Below are 15540 nucleotides of genomic sequence, written 5' to 3' on the forward strand. Positions count from 1 at the left end.
GAGCCTGGAAGCTGCAGGCATCTGCAGCTTTAATCATAATTTGCACGTTGGTTTTAATAATAATTTTACACCTTGATTATTCCATCCAGTTTGCTCAGCTAATTAGTGAGAAAATGGGAATTGTCCAGGGTTAGGTGGGACTGACCTCCACCTGACTGTGTTTCAGCCTGGGTTTCCTATTCCTTTTCTTTAACTATAATATTAAATATGAAAAAAAAATATTGAGGCAAATCGAGTTAAAAAATGGGAGTTTTGAAGGGGGAACACGTGATTTTGATGTCACAAAACTTTGCTCTGCTCTGGCTTTGCCAGTGTCTGTCCACAAGCACAGAAATGCAAATCATCTCCTACCTCAGCACAAACAAGAAGAATGAGAAGTCCAGTCTGAGTGATTATTTTCAGCCTATAATCCCATTCTTATCACACTGAGATCTCTGAAATCTATTTGTGTATTGAAGCTGCTTTGCAGTTTCTCCCTAATTTTCACCAGGGGAGGCCTGTTCAAAACTCAGGCTGCTCTAACCCAGGAGCTGCAGCAGTGGCCATCCAAAACAGAGCAAAAATCAGCCTCTCACTAATTTTGGGGGATAAAATCCCCAGAGGGACTTTGGCCATGCTCCATATTCTTAGAACCACAATAAACCAATGAATATTACTATGTCTCTGCTTTTTTATTGTCTTTAGCTATGCCTGTATAGGGAAACATATGCAATTTTTAGGTGGTTTTAATTATTATTAGACATCTAATCCAGAAGATAAGAAATTGAATAGAAAAGAAATTGCTTTTGTTCTTCTGATGGTGCTTCCTGATGAAATAACTAAATTGTAGAGCAAAGTAGAAATGGGTATGTTCTGTTAGTTGTGCCAAAGAAAATTCTGCTCAGCTGAAATCCAAGCCGTGTTCTGATGCATTTATCTTGGTGGCATCAAGCAACTCAGCCTAATTTTGGTTTTTCCAAAGAGTCCTGGTGTATTTTAAACATCACACACAACAGAGATGCCTCAAAAAAGGAGTGAGGAAAAGAATCCATTTCTTCTTTCATAAAATCTCCTACTCTCCTTGATTAAAGAGCAGGAAATGAATTAAGGAAGTAATTGATTTCTACAGGTTAACACAACTAATGGCATGCTCTGTTCAACCCCAGGAAAGTGAATATAAGATTATTCTTCTCATTTCATGCATGAAATCAATGTTTTCATTTTGCCTGGCAGAGGCTTTCGGGGGCTTATTTCAAGTCTATTTATTGGATCAACAATTCTGTAATCAACAGTCGTGTCCCTTTCCTCTGCTCACTGATTGTAATGATGGGTATTTTGTCAAATTTTATGGGATTTGAGTCTTCCAGAGATCTTGATGGACATCTTTTGTCAAAACTGAGTGGTAACATCAATCAGGTTTCCAGACTCTTGGGAATTCAGATTTCCATCACAGACAGCCCACTTACTTTTGTTTTCAGGAGCTCAGCTGGTGTTCTTATGGTAAAATCCTTCAAATCTACTCATACCTGAAGCGTCAAAACAATGCCAAAATCTATCAGTACAATTTTCATTTTTCCTTGTAAAATTTGGCATCTGCTCACGTGCATTGAAATCTTTTTCTCTCTCTCTTTCTCTTCCAGTGATCCGAGCAAAAATCTCCAGTGAAAAGGTGGTTCCTGCCAGCGATGATCCCCTCGATAGCCACAAAATGATCCGGTATGAAATCAAACAAATAAAGGTACATGGAACCACTCAGCTTTTTTGTAGTTCAATGCTGATAACCTCTGCAAATTTCAGCCCAAAATCATTTACCCCAAAACGCTGGGAAAGCTGGAAAAGGCTCCAGCTGCCCCCACAGTTCAACCCAGATGAATAAATCACAGGAGGGATTAAAAAAATAAGGGAAAAAAAAAAAGGAAAATTTTAATGAATCCTTAAATGTTAAGGATACAGTCAAATGTTTCCTTACAGAAATAAATACATCAATGCCAGAGAATTCCCTTTCCTCCCACTTCAATCTTCTGCTGCTACTCTGCAGCATTTCAGGAGCTTCAGAGATATTCAGGAGGTTGCTAAATAATGATATTCAGGAGGGTTTTTTGATATTCAGGAAATTTTTGTTAAATAATTATATTTTTGATCAAGAATTTTGCTAAATAATGATATTCAGGAGGGGTTTTTTATATTCACAAGGTTTTTGCTAAATAATGATATTTTGATGAAGAATTTTGCTAAATAATGATATTCAGGAGGTTTTTGCTAAATAATGCTATTCAGGGGTGTTTTTTTGATATTCAGGAGGTTTTTGCTAAATAATGATATTTTTGATGAAGAATTTTGCTAAATAATGATATTCAGGGGTGTTTTTTTGATATTCAGGAGTTTTTTGCTGAAGAATTATAATTAGGAGGGTATTTTTTAATATTCAGGAGGTTTTTGCTAAATAACGATATTTTTGATGAAGAATTTTGCTAAATAATGATATTCAGGAGGGGCTTTTTATATTCACAAGGTTTTTGCTAAATAATGTTATTTTGATGAAGAATTTTCCTAAATAATGATATTCAAGAGGGTATTTTTGACATTCCGGAGTTTTTTGCTGAAGAATTATATTTAGGAGGGTATTTTTTAATATTCAGGAGGTTTTTGCTAAATAATGATATTTTTGATGAAGAATTTTGCTAAATAATGATATTCAAGAGGGTGTTTTGGATATTCAGGAGTTTTTTGCTGAAGAATTATATTTAGGAGGGGTTTTTTTAATATTCAGGAGGTTTTTGTTAAATAATGTTATTTTGATGAAGAATTTTGCTAAATAATTATATTCAGGAGGGTTTTTTTGATATTCAGGAGGTTTTTGCTAAATAATGATATTTTTGATGAAGAATTTTGCTAAATAATGATATTCAGGAGGGGCTTTTTATATTCAGGAAATTTTTGTTAAATAATGATATTTTTGATCAAGAATTTTGCTAAATAATGATATTCAGGAGGGTATTTTTGATATTCAGGAGTTTTTTGCTGAAGAATTATATTTAGGAGGGTATTTTTTAATATTCAGGAGGTTTTTGTTAAATAATGTTATTTTGATCAAGAATTTTGCTAAATAATGATATTCAGGAGGTTTTTTTTGATATTCAGGAAATTTTTGCTAAATAATGATATTTTGGTGAAGAATTTTCCTAAATAATGATATTCAAGAGGGTGTTTTGGATATTCAGGAGTTTTTTGCTGAAGAATTATATTTAGGAGGGTATTTTTTAATATTCAGGAGGTTTTTGTTAAATAATGTTATTTTGATGAAGAATTTTGCTAAATAATTATATTCAGGAGGGTTTTTTTGATATTCAGGAGGTTTTTGCTAAATAATGTTATTTTGATGAAGAATTTTGCTAAATAATGATATTCAGGAGGGGTTTTTTTGATATTCAGGAGGTTTTTTTATTATTATTGCTATTATTTTGCTAAATATTTTAATTAATATATAATTATTTTTAATAGTAATTTTAAATAATTATTTTTAATTATTATATAATAATTTTTATTAATGTATAATTATTTTGCTAAATAATGATATTCAGGAGGGGGTTTTTTGATATTCAGGAGGTTTTTGCTAAATAACGATATTTTGATGAAGAATTTTATCATTTGTGATTTTGAAGGCACCATAACTGTGCTTTGTTCTGGGAGTGGCGTCAGCACACCTGGGTTTGGAGAATTCCTGATCCCTGTGCCCTGAGTGTGGCAGCTGTGCACGATCCAACCTTTCCAAAGGGAGGGGAGCATTCCCAGCTGGGGGAGCAAAGCCTTTGTTCCCTGGATATTTGCAGGGCCAGGAGTCCTTCCCTCTACTCACACAAACCAAAATCCCTTTGTGTGAATGTGGCTGGGGAAGCAAGCACCCAAAGAGGCAGATTCAGAACCCCCCAGGCTTTCCCCACCCTTTGTTCAGCTCCAATAAGGAGATATATTCATTTACACAGTTTAAGACACATCTTGAGCCCATGGAAGTCAGCATCAAACTCTCACTGGTGCTAAAATGATCATGATGATGGTCATTAAAATGATCATTTACCTTTTTCTGGAACACACAAGAAGTGATCTCTCTAAATTCAAATGTGGGAGTGTGCACAGGTGAGGTGGATTGGTTTTCAAGGTAGTTTCATCTCGGATTTTTCACTGAATATTATTTTATAATTTTTGCTCTTTTCCATTTAATGGGAACACTTAGGAAGGTCCTTATGCATGGCTACATGGTCTCAAAAAATATTCAATCATTGAAGTTGTCTTTACTGACAGAATCCCCTCACAGGAGCTTGAGTAGGAAGAATCCTTGGTAAACAAGAAAATCTCAGAGTGTTCACGGGGATGGTTATCACACCACTGGTTATTACAAACCTCTTGGTGAGGTTTTACAACAGTTTCAACAAATCAGTCTCTACCTTACTAAAACAAACCCCAAAGCTGTCACCATCTGCCACTTCCCATCTTCTTAAATGTTAAGGATTTATTCAAATGTTTCCTTACAGAAATAAATACATCAATGCCAGAGAATTCCCTTTCCTCCCACTGGCACTTCAATGTTCTGCTGCTACTCTGCAGCACCTCAGGAGCTTGAGAGAAATGCAAATCATCTCCTACCTCAGCACAAACAAGAAGAATGAGAAATCTAATCTGAGTGATTATTTTCAGTCTATAATCCCATTCTTATCACACTGAAATCTCTGAAATAGATTCGTTTATTGAAGCTGCTTTGCAGTTTCTCCCTAATTTTCACCACTGGAGGCCTGTTCAAAACTCAGGCAGCAGGAAGAGGAGTTTATTTAATTCCAAGTCAGCCAGATCTGGACAAGGCAGAGATGTGTTTTTGAAGAAAGATGCTCTACACCATAACACACAATACTCTTGTCCTGACCTAGAGATGGGGAAACTGGAGAGGCGTTTTAAAAACTTTTATTCAATTTAGACTAACAACAGAAGGGTTGTGATAACTCCACCCCTCAAATCCTTCCTCCTGACCAGAGAGAGCTCAGGACCAAACCTTCCCCTGCCCCAGGACCCAGCTCCCTGCTCCAGGCAGGCAGAGATTTTGGGAAAGGAAGGATTTTGGTGGGAAACCAGGAGCTCTGTGACCTGCCCACCCTCTGTGCACCCAGTGTGGCACCAAAATAAACCCAGCAAGGCATGGGTGCCTGATAAACCCCACAGGAGTGACAGGGAGGGGTAACCTGTGACATCCAAGGAATGTAATGAGGTAAAATTAAACATGCTGAACAATTAGCCTGCTGAGCTCAGAGCAATAGCTTGAGCACACCACGTCTCACCTCAGGTGACAGCATTTTAAAGAATTTAACTCCACAGTGAGTGTGAAAGGTGAGGATATCCTCTGTTCACCATTCCAAATCTTCTCTCAAGTGCTGCTGCTGCTTTCTCCTGGTGCCCTGCAGTGCCACAAGCTGCAGGGTCCTTTGGATGGCCATTGAGCACAGGGCTCTGGGTGACCCAGAATTCACAGAATTCACAGAATGACCAGGTTGGAAGAGACCTTCAAGGTCATCAAGTCCAACCCAGCCCCAACACCTCAGCTAAACCCTGGCACCCAGTGCCACATCCAGGCTGTGTTAAACACACCCAGGGATGGGGACTCCAGCCACCTCCCTGGGCAGCCATTCCAGGACTTTATCACCTTTCCATGAAAAACTTTTCCCTGCTATCCAGCCTGTATTTCCCTTGGTGCAGCTCGAGGCTGTGTGCTCTGGTTGTGTCAGTGCTGCTGGAGACAGAGCCCAGCCCCAGCTGAGCACAGGCCCCTTTCAGGAGCTGTGAGAGTGATGGGGGCACCCCTGAGTCTCCTTTTCTCCAGGCTGAGCACCCCCAGCTCCCTCAGGGCTTCCTCACAGGGTTTGTGTTCCCAGCCCCTCTCCAGCCTCGTTGTCCCCTCTGGATGTGCTCAGTGTCCCAAAGTCCTTCCCAAGCTGAGGGGCCAGAGCTGGGCACAGCACTCCAGGTGTTCTGCATGCCCAGGGTGGGGACAGGCAGAGAATTTGCTTCATGTAACACAGCAGGGGAGAACGGACCCTCCAGTCATCTCTTTTGAGCTGTAAAATGCATCAAAAATTAGCACCAAAATTCACAAAAATTATCACCTCAGTATGAGTTTTGGGGAGGGCTTTTAGACCACTCAGATATTCACACTTTGCTCATCAATTGTCCCCTCTTGGAGAGGGAACACAGAGCCCTTGGAGGTTTTATTTGACTGTAACATTCAGCACAATGCTGCTGTCTCTCTGCTCTATTGCTCTGTTGAGCTGTTCCATTAATGGGATGGCTTAAATTCTGTTTCTCTCTTTTTAAATCCAGTGCATTAGGCTTAGCATTAAAATGTTGTTATTCTAGATGGAAATATTAGACATAATTTGGATATTCATTTTCAGAAATAAAAAAAATAACAATGGGGCTTTCATTTTTTTAGCAATGGGTCAGCATGTCAAGAAGCCATAAATGTTTTCAATTACTGCTTTTTTCTTGCAACATTTACAGCATTATATTAAAGAGAGAAGATAATACATTATATATATCCATTAATTTGTAATTTTATTAATATTTCTTCATAATACTTTTGTAACTGAATTGATCATCACACACTCATTCTAAAATCTTCAAGCAAAGCCATGTGCTGGTGCTGGTTCCACCCCTCAGGAGGACAGGGACAGAGTCCATACAGACTTTAGGAGCAGGGTCACATCTCTCTATCCCCCAAATCCTCACCCTGTTTTCCTATCCCAACGCATCAATGCAGAACCAAACCCAACCACCTTATCCCTCTGCAGAGAAATATCCATGCTTTTAGAGAAGGGAGAATATGATTGAGAAGATTAAATATGATTTACTGAGTTAAACACAAGATTATAATCTTTAGAATTGCTGTAACAATTATATAAGTCAAAACCAGAGATAAGTCAGACAGTAATTTAAAAAAAAATCCAAAAAAGCAACCAAAAAAACCTGCAACAAAACACTAAACTCATTTAAATATTAACTAAATCTCCATTATGGATTGCTGTGGATATTTAGGGGGTTTGTAGCTAAATCAAGGTGTGTTGTCTGCAAAGTTGAGACCAAAGCTGAGATATCCATGGAAAATCTGTTCCCTACAAGGCCCTGAGGGTTTCTGAACCTGGAGAGAGCTCGAGGCAAAGTTGACCTGCAGAGCTCCCGTGCTGGCCCTGTACAGACACAGTTCCCTCTTCATTCTGCAGCTTTTCTGTGGCTCCCACTGCTGCTTTGGCCAGGGTGCCAGTTTGGTTTGTGTTTTGGTCTGTCTGGGCCTGTTTGTTTTATTCTCCAGAGCGTTTCAAATCCCAGCTCATCCTTTTGGATCGGCCGCGCGGTGACAACAGCGTTGGCTTCCTTCCCCCCTCCATAAATAAAGCTTCAGAAAAACCAACATATGACAGAGTATTTTCTAGTGGCCTGTGCTATTTCAATCCCCTGGGAGGGCTTGAGGAACACAAACACATTTTCCAGGCACACCAGCTGCAACTGGGAGAGCTGTGAGCCCCTGCCATTGTCCCCAGCTGTCAACACGTGGCATGATGTCACCAGGGCTGGTGGTGGCACACGAGGTGATGACAGGCACCCAGCAGCACCTTGGACACTGCTCAGCTTGTTTGCATCTTTTAATGCCTCATTTCTGATCTCTTTTCGGGGTTGAAACTGCTGGTTAAGGGGCAGCCAGCCTGAAAAGGGCTTTGATCCCAAATCTCTCCTTTTTGGGGCTTGCAGGGTGGAAATTCTGAGGGGTGGGTGAAGTTTTCCAGCAGTTATTTGAGAAGGTCCCATGCAGATGCATTTCCATTCACAGAGAAAAGCAAGGCACAGCTTCCCAAAGAAATTTCTGGGAATGGCAGCTCTGAACCTCAGAGAAAGAAAAAACAGTTCTTATCTCATTTACTGCTCCTGTAGTTGTTTTAAAACAACTTTTTACTCCTGTCTTGTTTTAAAAGAAGTAGAATGCATTGTGGAAGATTGTTTAACTGAAAAGAATTAAGAATTAAATTCTGGTGTGTTTAGATTCACTGAATGGAATCCAAGTGTGTATGTCAGGACTGTTGGATGACAATCACAAAGTTCTAAACAATTGAATGCTTGTTTAGATTCACTGTAATATAGTATAAAATAATACAGTATTATAGTATAAAATAATATAGTACAATAAAGTAATTATTTAACCTTCTGATAAGATAGAGTCCTCCTCATCTTTCTCCCCTCATCAGGGTTGCCCTGCATTTCTGATGGCCCCACTGGTGAGAGTTTGGGATATGGAGAACCACTCTGTTTTAGTGACCAAATATGAAAACACTGCTCAGGAAATGCTCAGTTCCTCAGCATGTTTGGTGTCCCAGGAGACCCCAACAACTCCAGTGACCAAAATTCCCCAGAGGAAGACACTGAGAAATATTTGCATTTTGGTCAGGGTGAATGCTGTCTCTGCATTGCTCCTTGAATGGAATATGCCAGTAGAATAATAAACTGAAGAGAAACTTTTAACAATCCATGAAATACGCTGAAAAAGCACATTTTAAAAGCTATAATTTAAAAAATCAAGACCTACTTAGTTCCCTCCTAAAACTCTTGGATGAATTTCATAAAGTGTAGAGAAAAAGTCCAGTTCTTGGTGTTTTCTCACATTAATTCAGACTTTGGAGCCTTCTTTAAAGAGACTCACCCTGTATCTCTTCCAGCTCTTTTTTGCAACTGTTTTTTCATGCTTGTTTTCCACTGCTAACTCTGTTTCTGATCATTTTCAGATGTTTAAAGGATTTGAAAAGCTCAAGGATGTCCAGTATGTCTACACCCCTTTTGATTCATCACTCTGTGGAGTGAAACTAGAAGCCAACAACAAAAAACAGTATCTTCTAACAGGTAAAATGGAGAAAAATCAATGTTCCTGGGGATTCAGAAGTGGCTTGGAGTGAATTTGTTAAAATATGCAAAGGAATGCATTTATGTACTAAATACAAACACAACAGGATGCAAAAATTGTGTTCAGCTCTAGTATTAGTGTGGCCTGACACATTTTCCACCCTTCCTGCAGCACTCTTAGAGCAGTTCCAAAGGAAGGGAAGCTCAATGATGATATAATCAGTAAACAGAAGGAATTTTGATTCGGTATTTGCCATTATTATTTGATTAAAACCAACAGTACTGATTTTCCCAGGAATGCAAAGGTGCATAATGAGAAAACACCTGCCTGTGTGTCTGCAGGCCTGGGGTTCCAAGCAACTACAGATTTTTTCTAGACACTCCTAAAATCCAGTTTAACTTCATTTGCATCCACCCCTTGCTGGCAGACTATCAACATATTTAGGAAAAATATCCTTCTTTAATCTTTTACATCCATCCAGCATGCAATTAGGAGAACATTCTCTCCGTTGTAATTAAATTAATTTAAAACATTTTAGAGTATGACTAATTTGGTGCAATTAGTTAAAAGCTCAAGGTGTTCTTACACTTCTAATATTTAGAGAACACTTTTATTGCTTTGATTTTTTTGTGTTTTCCACGCTGCAGGCCAAATTTTAAGTGATGGCAAAGTGCTGATCCACTTGTGCAACTACATTGAGCCGTGGGATGATTTATCCTTGTCTCAGAAAAAGAGCCTGAACCAGAGGTACCAGATGGGCTGTGGCTGCAAGGTGAGTGCTGAGCAGACAAATGGAAATAAACGTGGTTTATTCACATTTTTGAGAACAAACCTCAGCTCAGAGCAAGCTGCAAGTCAGACAGTAATTTCAGAGCAGATAAATGTAAATAAATAATGGTTAATCCTATTTTTGACAATAAACCCCCATTCAGAGGAAGCTGCAAGGTGACTGCAGAGCAGATAAATGTAAATAAACACCATTTATTCACATTTTTGAGAATAAACCCCCCTGTTCAGAGGAAGCTGCAAGGTGACTGCAGAGCAGATAGGTGTAAATAAACACTGTTTATTCACATTTTTGAGAATAAACCCCAGTTCAGAGGAAGCTGCAAGGTGAGTGCAAAGCAGATAAATAAACACCATTTACTTGTATTTTTGAGAAAAAACCTCTGTTCAGAGGAAGCTGTGAGTGCAGAGCAGATAGATGTAAATTAACACAGTTTATTCACATTTTTGAGAATAAAGCCCAGGTCAGAGGAAGCTTCAAGGTGAGTGCCAAGCAGATAGATGTAAATAAACCCTGTTTATTCCCATTTTTGAGAATAATCCCAGTCCAAAGGGGGCTGCAAGATGAGTGCAGAGCAGACAGATGTAAATTAACAGCGTTTATTCACATTTTTGAGAATAAACCCCTGTTCAAAGGAAGCTGCAAGGTGAGTGCAGAGCAGATAACTGTAAATAAACACTATTTTTGAGAATAAACCTTGGTTCAGAGGAAGGTGAGTGCAGAGCAGATAGATGTAAATAAACACCTTATATTCACATTTTTGAGAATAAACACCTTATATAAACATTTTTGAGAATAAGCTTCCTCTGAACTGGGCAGAGGAAGCTGCATGGTGAGTGCAGAGCAGATAACTGTAACCAAGGCCCGTTTATTCACATTTTTGGGAACAACCCCAGTCCAAGAGAGGCTGCAAGGTGAGTGCAGAGCAGATAACTGTAAATAAGCCCCATTTATTCCCATTTTTGGAAATAAACCCCAGTTCAGAGGAAGCTGCAAGGTGAGTGCAGAGCAGATAACTGCAAACAAGCCCCATTTATTCCCATTTTTGAGAATAAACTCCAGTTCAGAGGAAGCTGCAAGCTGAGTGCAGAGCAGGTAGATGTAAACCAGCCCCGTTCATTCCCGTTTTTGGGAACACCCCCAGCCCCGGGAGGCTGCAGGGTGCTGAAGGCCGGGTGTCTCCCCAGATCACCACGTGCTACTCGGTGCCCTGCTCCATCACGGCGCCCAACGAGTGCCTGTGGACGGACTGGCTGCTGGAGCGGCGGCTGCAGGGCCACCAGGCGCGCCACTACGCCTGCATCCGCCGCAGCGATGGCACCTGCAGCTGGTACCGGGGCGGGCCACCCCCAGAGAAGGAGTTCATGGACATCAGCGAGCCCTGAGCGCCCAACGTTCCCTAAAGCACCGCCCTGGGAGGCTCCTTCCGTCCCACCGGCCTAGAAACGAGCGCCGCGTCCCCAAAGGGCCCGTGGGGCCGGCACCGCTGCAGGACGAGGGACAAACCTCCTGCAGGCACCTGCTCTGCTCTGTTATGCTTTGCACAGAGGGCTGGCAGCGTCCTCCAAGGCACAACAAATCCCCTTCTTGCCAATATGAATGTACGAGAATAAATTTTGCCAGAATTTTGCCAATACGAATGTTCAAGGACAAATTTTGCCAGAATTTTGCCACAATTTTGCCAGAATTTTGCCAATAAGAATGTTCAAGAACAAATTTTGCCAGAATTTTGTCGATTTTGCCAATACAAATGTTCAAGGACAAATTTTTCCAGAATTTTGCCAGAATTTTGCCAATAAGAATGTTCAAGAACAAAAATTTTGCCAATATGAATGTTTGAGAACAAATTTTTCCAGAATTTTGCCAATATGAATTTTCAAGAACAAATTTTGCCAGAACTTTTTCCAATTTTGCCATTTTGAATGTTTGAGAACAAATTTTGCCCGAATTTTGTCAATTTTGCCAATACGAATGTTCAAGGACAATTTTTTCCAGAATTTTGCCATTTTTGCCAATATCAATGTATAAGAACAAATTTTGCCAGAATTTTCCCAGAATTTTGCCAATACGAATGTTTAAGAACAAATTTTGCCAGAATTTTGCCAGAATTTTGCCAGAATTTTCCCAGAATTTTGCCAGTTTTGCCAATATGAATGTTCAAGAACAAATTTTGCCAGAACTTTTTCCAATTTTGCCATTTTGAATGTTTGAGAACAAATTTTGCCAGAATTTTCCCAGAATTTTGCCAGTTTTGCCAATATGAATGTTCAAGAACAAATTTTGCCAGAACTTTTTCCAATTTTGCCATTTTGAATGTTTGAGAACAAATTTTGCCAGAATTTTGCCAGAATTTTGCCAATATGAATGTTCAAGAGCAAATTTTGCCAGAATTTTGCCAATACAAATGTACAAGAACAATTTTTGCCAGAATTTTTCCAATATGAATGTTCAAGAACAAATTTTGCCCACTGTTTTGATCACCTGCAGGTTAAGAGCTCCCCGTGTTTTATTCCAAATCTTTCTGATGAACTACGGAATGTTTTATAGAACTATTTTTTTTTTCTGTAAGAAAGTCTTGGATATGAAAGAATTATTGTACAGTGTATATGTAAAGTATTATAACAATGTGCTATTAAAAAGAAAAGATTCACAATTATTTCCTTATGTGTTGAATCGAGTTGAACACTTTCTGTGATTAAAACAATCTGTGCTCCACATTTTGTACTTTCCTTATGTCACAGCTCCCTTTATCCACAGAGTTGTAACTTCCATTGATAACTAAATTAAGAAACAGCCTTGATAATCAAAACCCCCTTCCCAAGTCAGCATTCCTATGGACTAACCACACCTTGCTGAAGGAAAAGCCAGATTTTTAATCCATGGGTTAAAGCATTAATCCATGGATTTAAGCATTCCATGGAACAAATTCCAAGCCCAAATGATGACAGGCTAAAAATGCTCAGAACTACAAAAGCCATGTCCATCCTCAGGGCAGCTGCAGCCCTTACAACCTCCCTAAACACATGATCAGGACTTGTTCCCCAGAACTGTTAAAACTTCAGAAACTCACCTGAAAACACATGCAATAAATATTGCATAAGTCACACTGCAATGATTTCTGGAAGCTCTCAGAGGTTTCACCCTCTTTAATAGGATTTCATTGTTTTTCATTCATGAACACCCACCATACCCTGTCAGTGAATTTGGCTACTTGTGAACTCAAACTAGAGAAAGGTTACAGCACATTTTGCCTGTAACTTTTTTAGTGTCATAACTTTCCTGAATTGATGACTGGAGTTAGTAACTAATCCTTCACACATGTATTTAAGTTTATAAAAGTAACTCAATTCACAGTGGTGAAACTTAGGGAAGTGTAAATGCCAAAGTCCAGACTATTTGTGAGCCAGAAAAAAGGAGCAGAGCCCTCAGAAAGGATGGGAATCTCCAGTAGCTGCCTTTTCTGACAGATTTTACTGTCTAAAGGGCATGTTTGGAAACATTCTTCTAAAATAGATTCACTTTTTTTGTGATGAAGTTTACACATTTCCAGTGAAATGCAAATGGTGCAAGGCCAACAGGAAAATGTGTCATTATTATCCTTTGAGGAATAAGTGTCCCTTAATACATGAAAGCCAATGTTTCACTTTTTATCTACTATAAATCAGTCTGTCCTCTTTTAATTTACAGCCCTAAATTAAAACCATATCTGTGTGCTGCCAAATGTAAAACCCGGTTTGTTTTCTGCTTTAGACAAACCAAAAACTTCCTAGGCACTAACAATTTGGACCACAGACTTACATAAATGAAACAAAAAGGAATAAAAAGCTACATTTCTTCTGAAAAAGAATTGATGCTGCAGTGACATTATTGGCAGAGCTATTTACTGACAGTGCTGTACATTTATATTATTAATTTCCAGAAAGATTCAAAGCCAGGCCTTAATTCCTCGTGTCAGATCAAACCAATACCTAGAGAAGCCCACAGAGCTAAATAACCATAAAGGTTAAAATTCAGTGTTTAATATTTAATGATTAATATTTAATGATTAATATTCAGTGGTTAATATTCAGTGGTTAATATTCAATGATTAATATTCAATGGTTAATATTCAGTGGTTAATATTCAGTACCAGTCCTGTGGCATTTGGCTTCAAATCCATTTTGATGGGATGGTGCCTTTTGGATAACAGCAAACAGATATTTTCTGCTTTTCAGCTCCCCAGAGCCCTGGTCCTATTTCGGTTTTACAGTAATTAGACCTGAACCTCACCCAGCCCACATTGCCTTCTCTGGGCACCTTGCACAAAGAAATGCTTTCTCTGATATTTATGGACAGACTGTGATACAAATTGGGTGCTACAATTAGTTTTTAAAAGTTTCCTACTTTTCCTGCTATAAAATATCCCTCATGAGGTGTTTCACAATGAAGGTTTGTCCACTTTAATTTCTGGCTGAGCAGAAATCTGCCCAAACTCCCACAATGGATGGTACCAAGATTTGGTTTTTTTCCCTCATATCAATAAATGTGGCAAGAAAAGCGTTACTAAACCCAGCTCAGAATGAGATTTTATTTTCCCTGAGGAAGACTCTCGAAAGCCTTGACTACAACGTGGCATTCTGAATATGCTATTTTAATATCAGGATTTTTACTGTAGTGGCATTGATACCTTATCAACAGCAGATTCTTTTTACCATGTTTTCTTTTTACTTCTAGAAACTGTGTTTATATTACATGAGAGGGTGGAACAGAAACACAGCCTGGCACAGCATTTTAATTCAATTTGAAAAGGACTCACATGACTTCTGGTGAGAGTAGGGAAAAGAAGAGAGAAGGGAGTCTGTATAGGTGAACAGGGAACAAAAACCCCACCACCTGGAATATTGCTGGTGTTTCCTCAACGTTCCAGATAGGCTTTAATTAAATTGTTCAGCAATTATGTTGGAAAATCCGTGTGGTTTTTGCAGAGAACAGAGGAGGTGGGAATGCAGTGAAATAAAGAGAACTAATTACCGAGGGAAAGGCTGTAGGTATGACTCAGCCAGCAATGAGTTCAAAAGCCTCACAGCGTTTTTGGTGATCAGTCTGGGATGAATGTTTCTGTTTCAAAAAGTGTTTCATTAAAGCAGCTCTGTTTTTACACAAAAGAATGGAATCTCTAATTGTTTATTTACCTTGCATTGCCTAAAGCCTCAGCACAAACCAGCAGAGGATGAAAGGAGCACCTCTGGCAGGCTCAGCTGACCCTCAATTCCCAGAGATTTGGGGCTTTTTCCCTCTCCTCACGTCCCCCCTGAGCTGGTTTGCACTGGAGGGGGGGACAGCTCCAGGTTCCCATTGGAGAATAAAAAGGGAAGGAAAAAAAGCAGGAGGAACACCAAGAAAAATATTTAAAACTGTAATTGCCAAATTCTGCATCCACAAATGCCAGCTGTTGATAAAGTGATGAGAAGCCAAAACAAAATAACACAATATGGTTTCAGTGCAGCATCAGAAGACTCTGACTTCCAGATCATCTTACAACCCACTCCAGAAATTCAAACAAAATGTTGTCTTGTACCACATTGCCTGATTATTTCCCAAGCCACAAAGTTCCAGATGCTTTCTTTGGGAGGAATAAAACCAAACAAATGAGTGTCATCACAGGCAACTCTTGCAGCACTTCTCAGTGGCAATGCAATACCCAAATGGATTCATTTTCTCTACATTAACATTCATTACCATAGAAATATGTAAAAAAAAATTACTTGGCTGTGGAGAACAACATTCAAAAGTTCAAAAAAAGAGAAATAACTTATAAGTTCTGACTTTAATGAGCAATGTAGAGGAATGAAGACAGGGAAAACCACTC

At 39.1% G+C, this 15540-nt stretch overlaps 2 protein-coding genes across 2 annotated transcripts in view; one reads left to right on the plus strand and one right to left on the minus strand.

Annotated features, from left to right (window-relative positions):
• The window catches only part of TIMP4 (TIMP metallopeptidase inhibitor 4), a 31454-nt gene extending 19047 nt beyond the window's left edge, over positions 1 to 12407 (plus strand). The window contains exons 2-5 of the mRNA XM_036404702.2: positions 1620 to 1717; positions 8790 to 8904; positions 9553 to 9677; positions 10880 to 12407. Coding sequence (XP_036260595.1) covers positions 1620 to 1717; positions 8790 to 8904; positions 9553 to 9677; positions 10880 to 11077 — 536 coding nt within the window. The 3' untranslated portion in view covers positions 11078 to 12407. The remainder of the gene's footprint in view (positions 1 to 1619; positions 1718 to 8789; positions 8905 to 9552; positions 9678 to 10879) is intronic.
• The window catches only part of SYN2 (synapsin II), a 184610-nt gene that overhangs the window by 73552 nt on the left and 95518 nt on the right, over positions 1 to 15540 (minus strand). The gene's annotated exons all lie outside the window — the stretch shown is intronic.

Source organism: Molothrus ater, chromosome 11 (assembly GCF_012460135.2).
Source record: "Molothrus ater isolate BHLD 08-10-18 breed brown headed cowbird chromosome 11, BPBGC_Mater_1.1, whole genome shotgun sequence".
NCBI classification, from domain to species: domain Eukaryota; kingdom Metazoa; phylum Chordata; class Aves; order Passeriformes; family Icteridae; genus Molothrus; species Molothrus ater.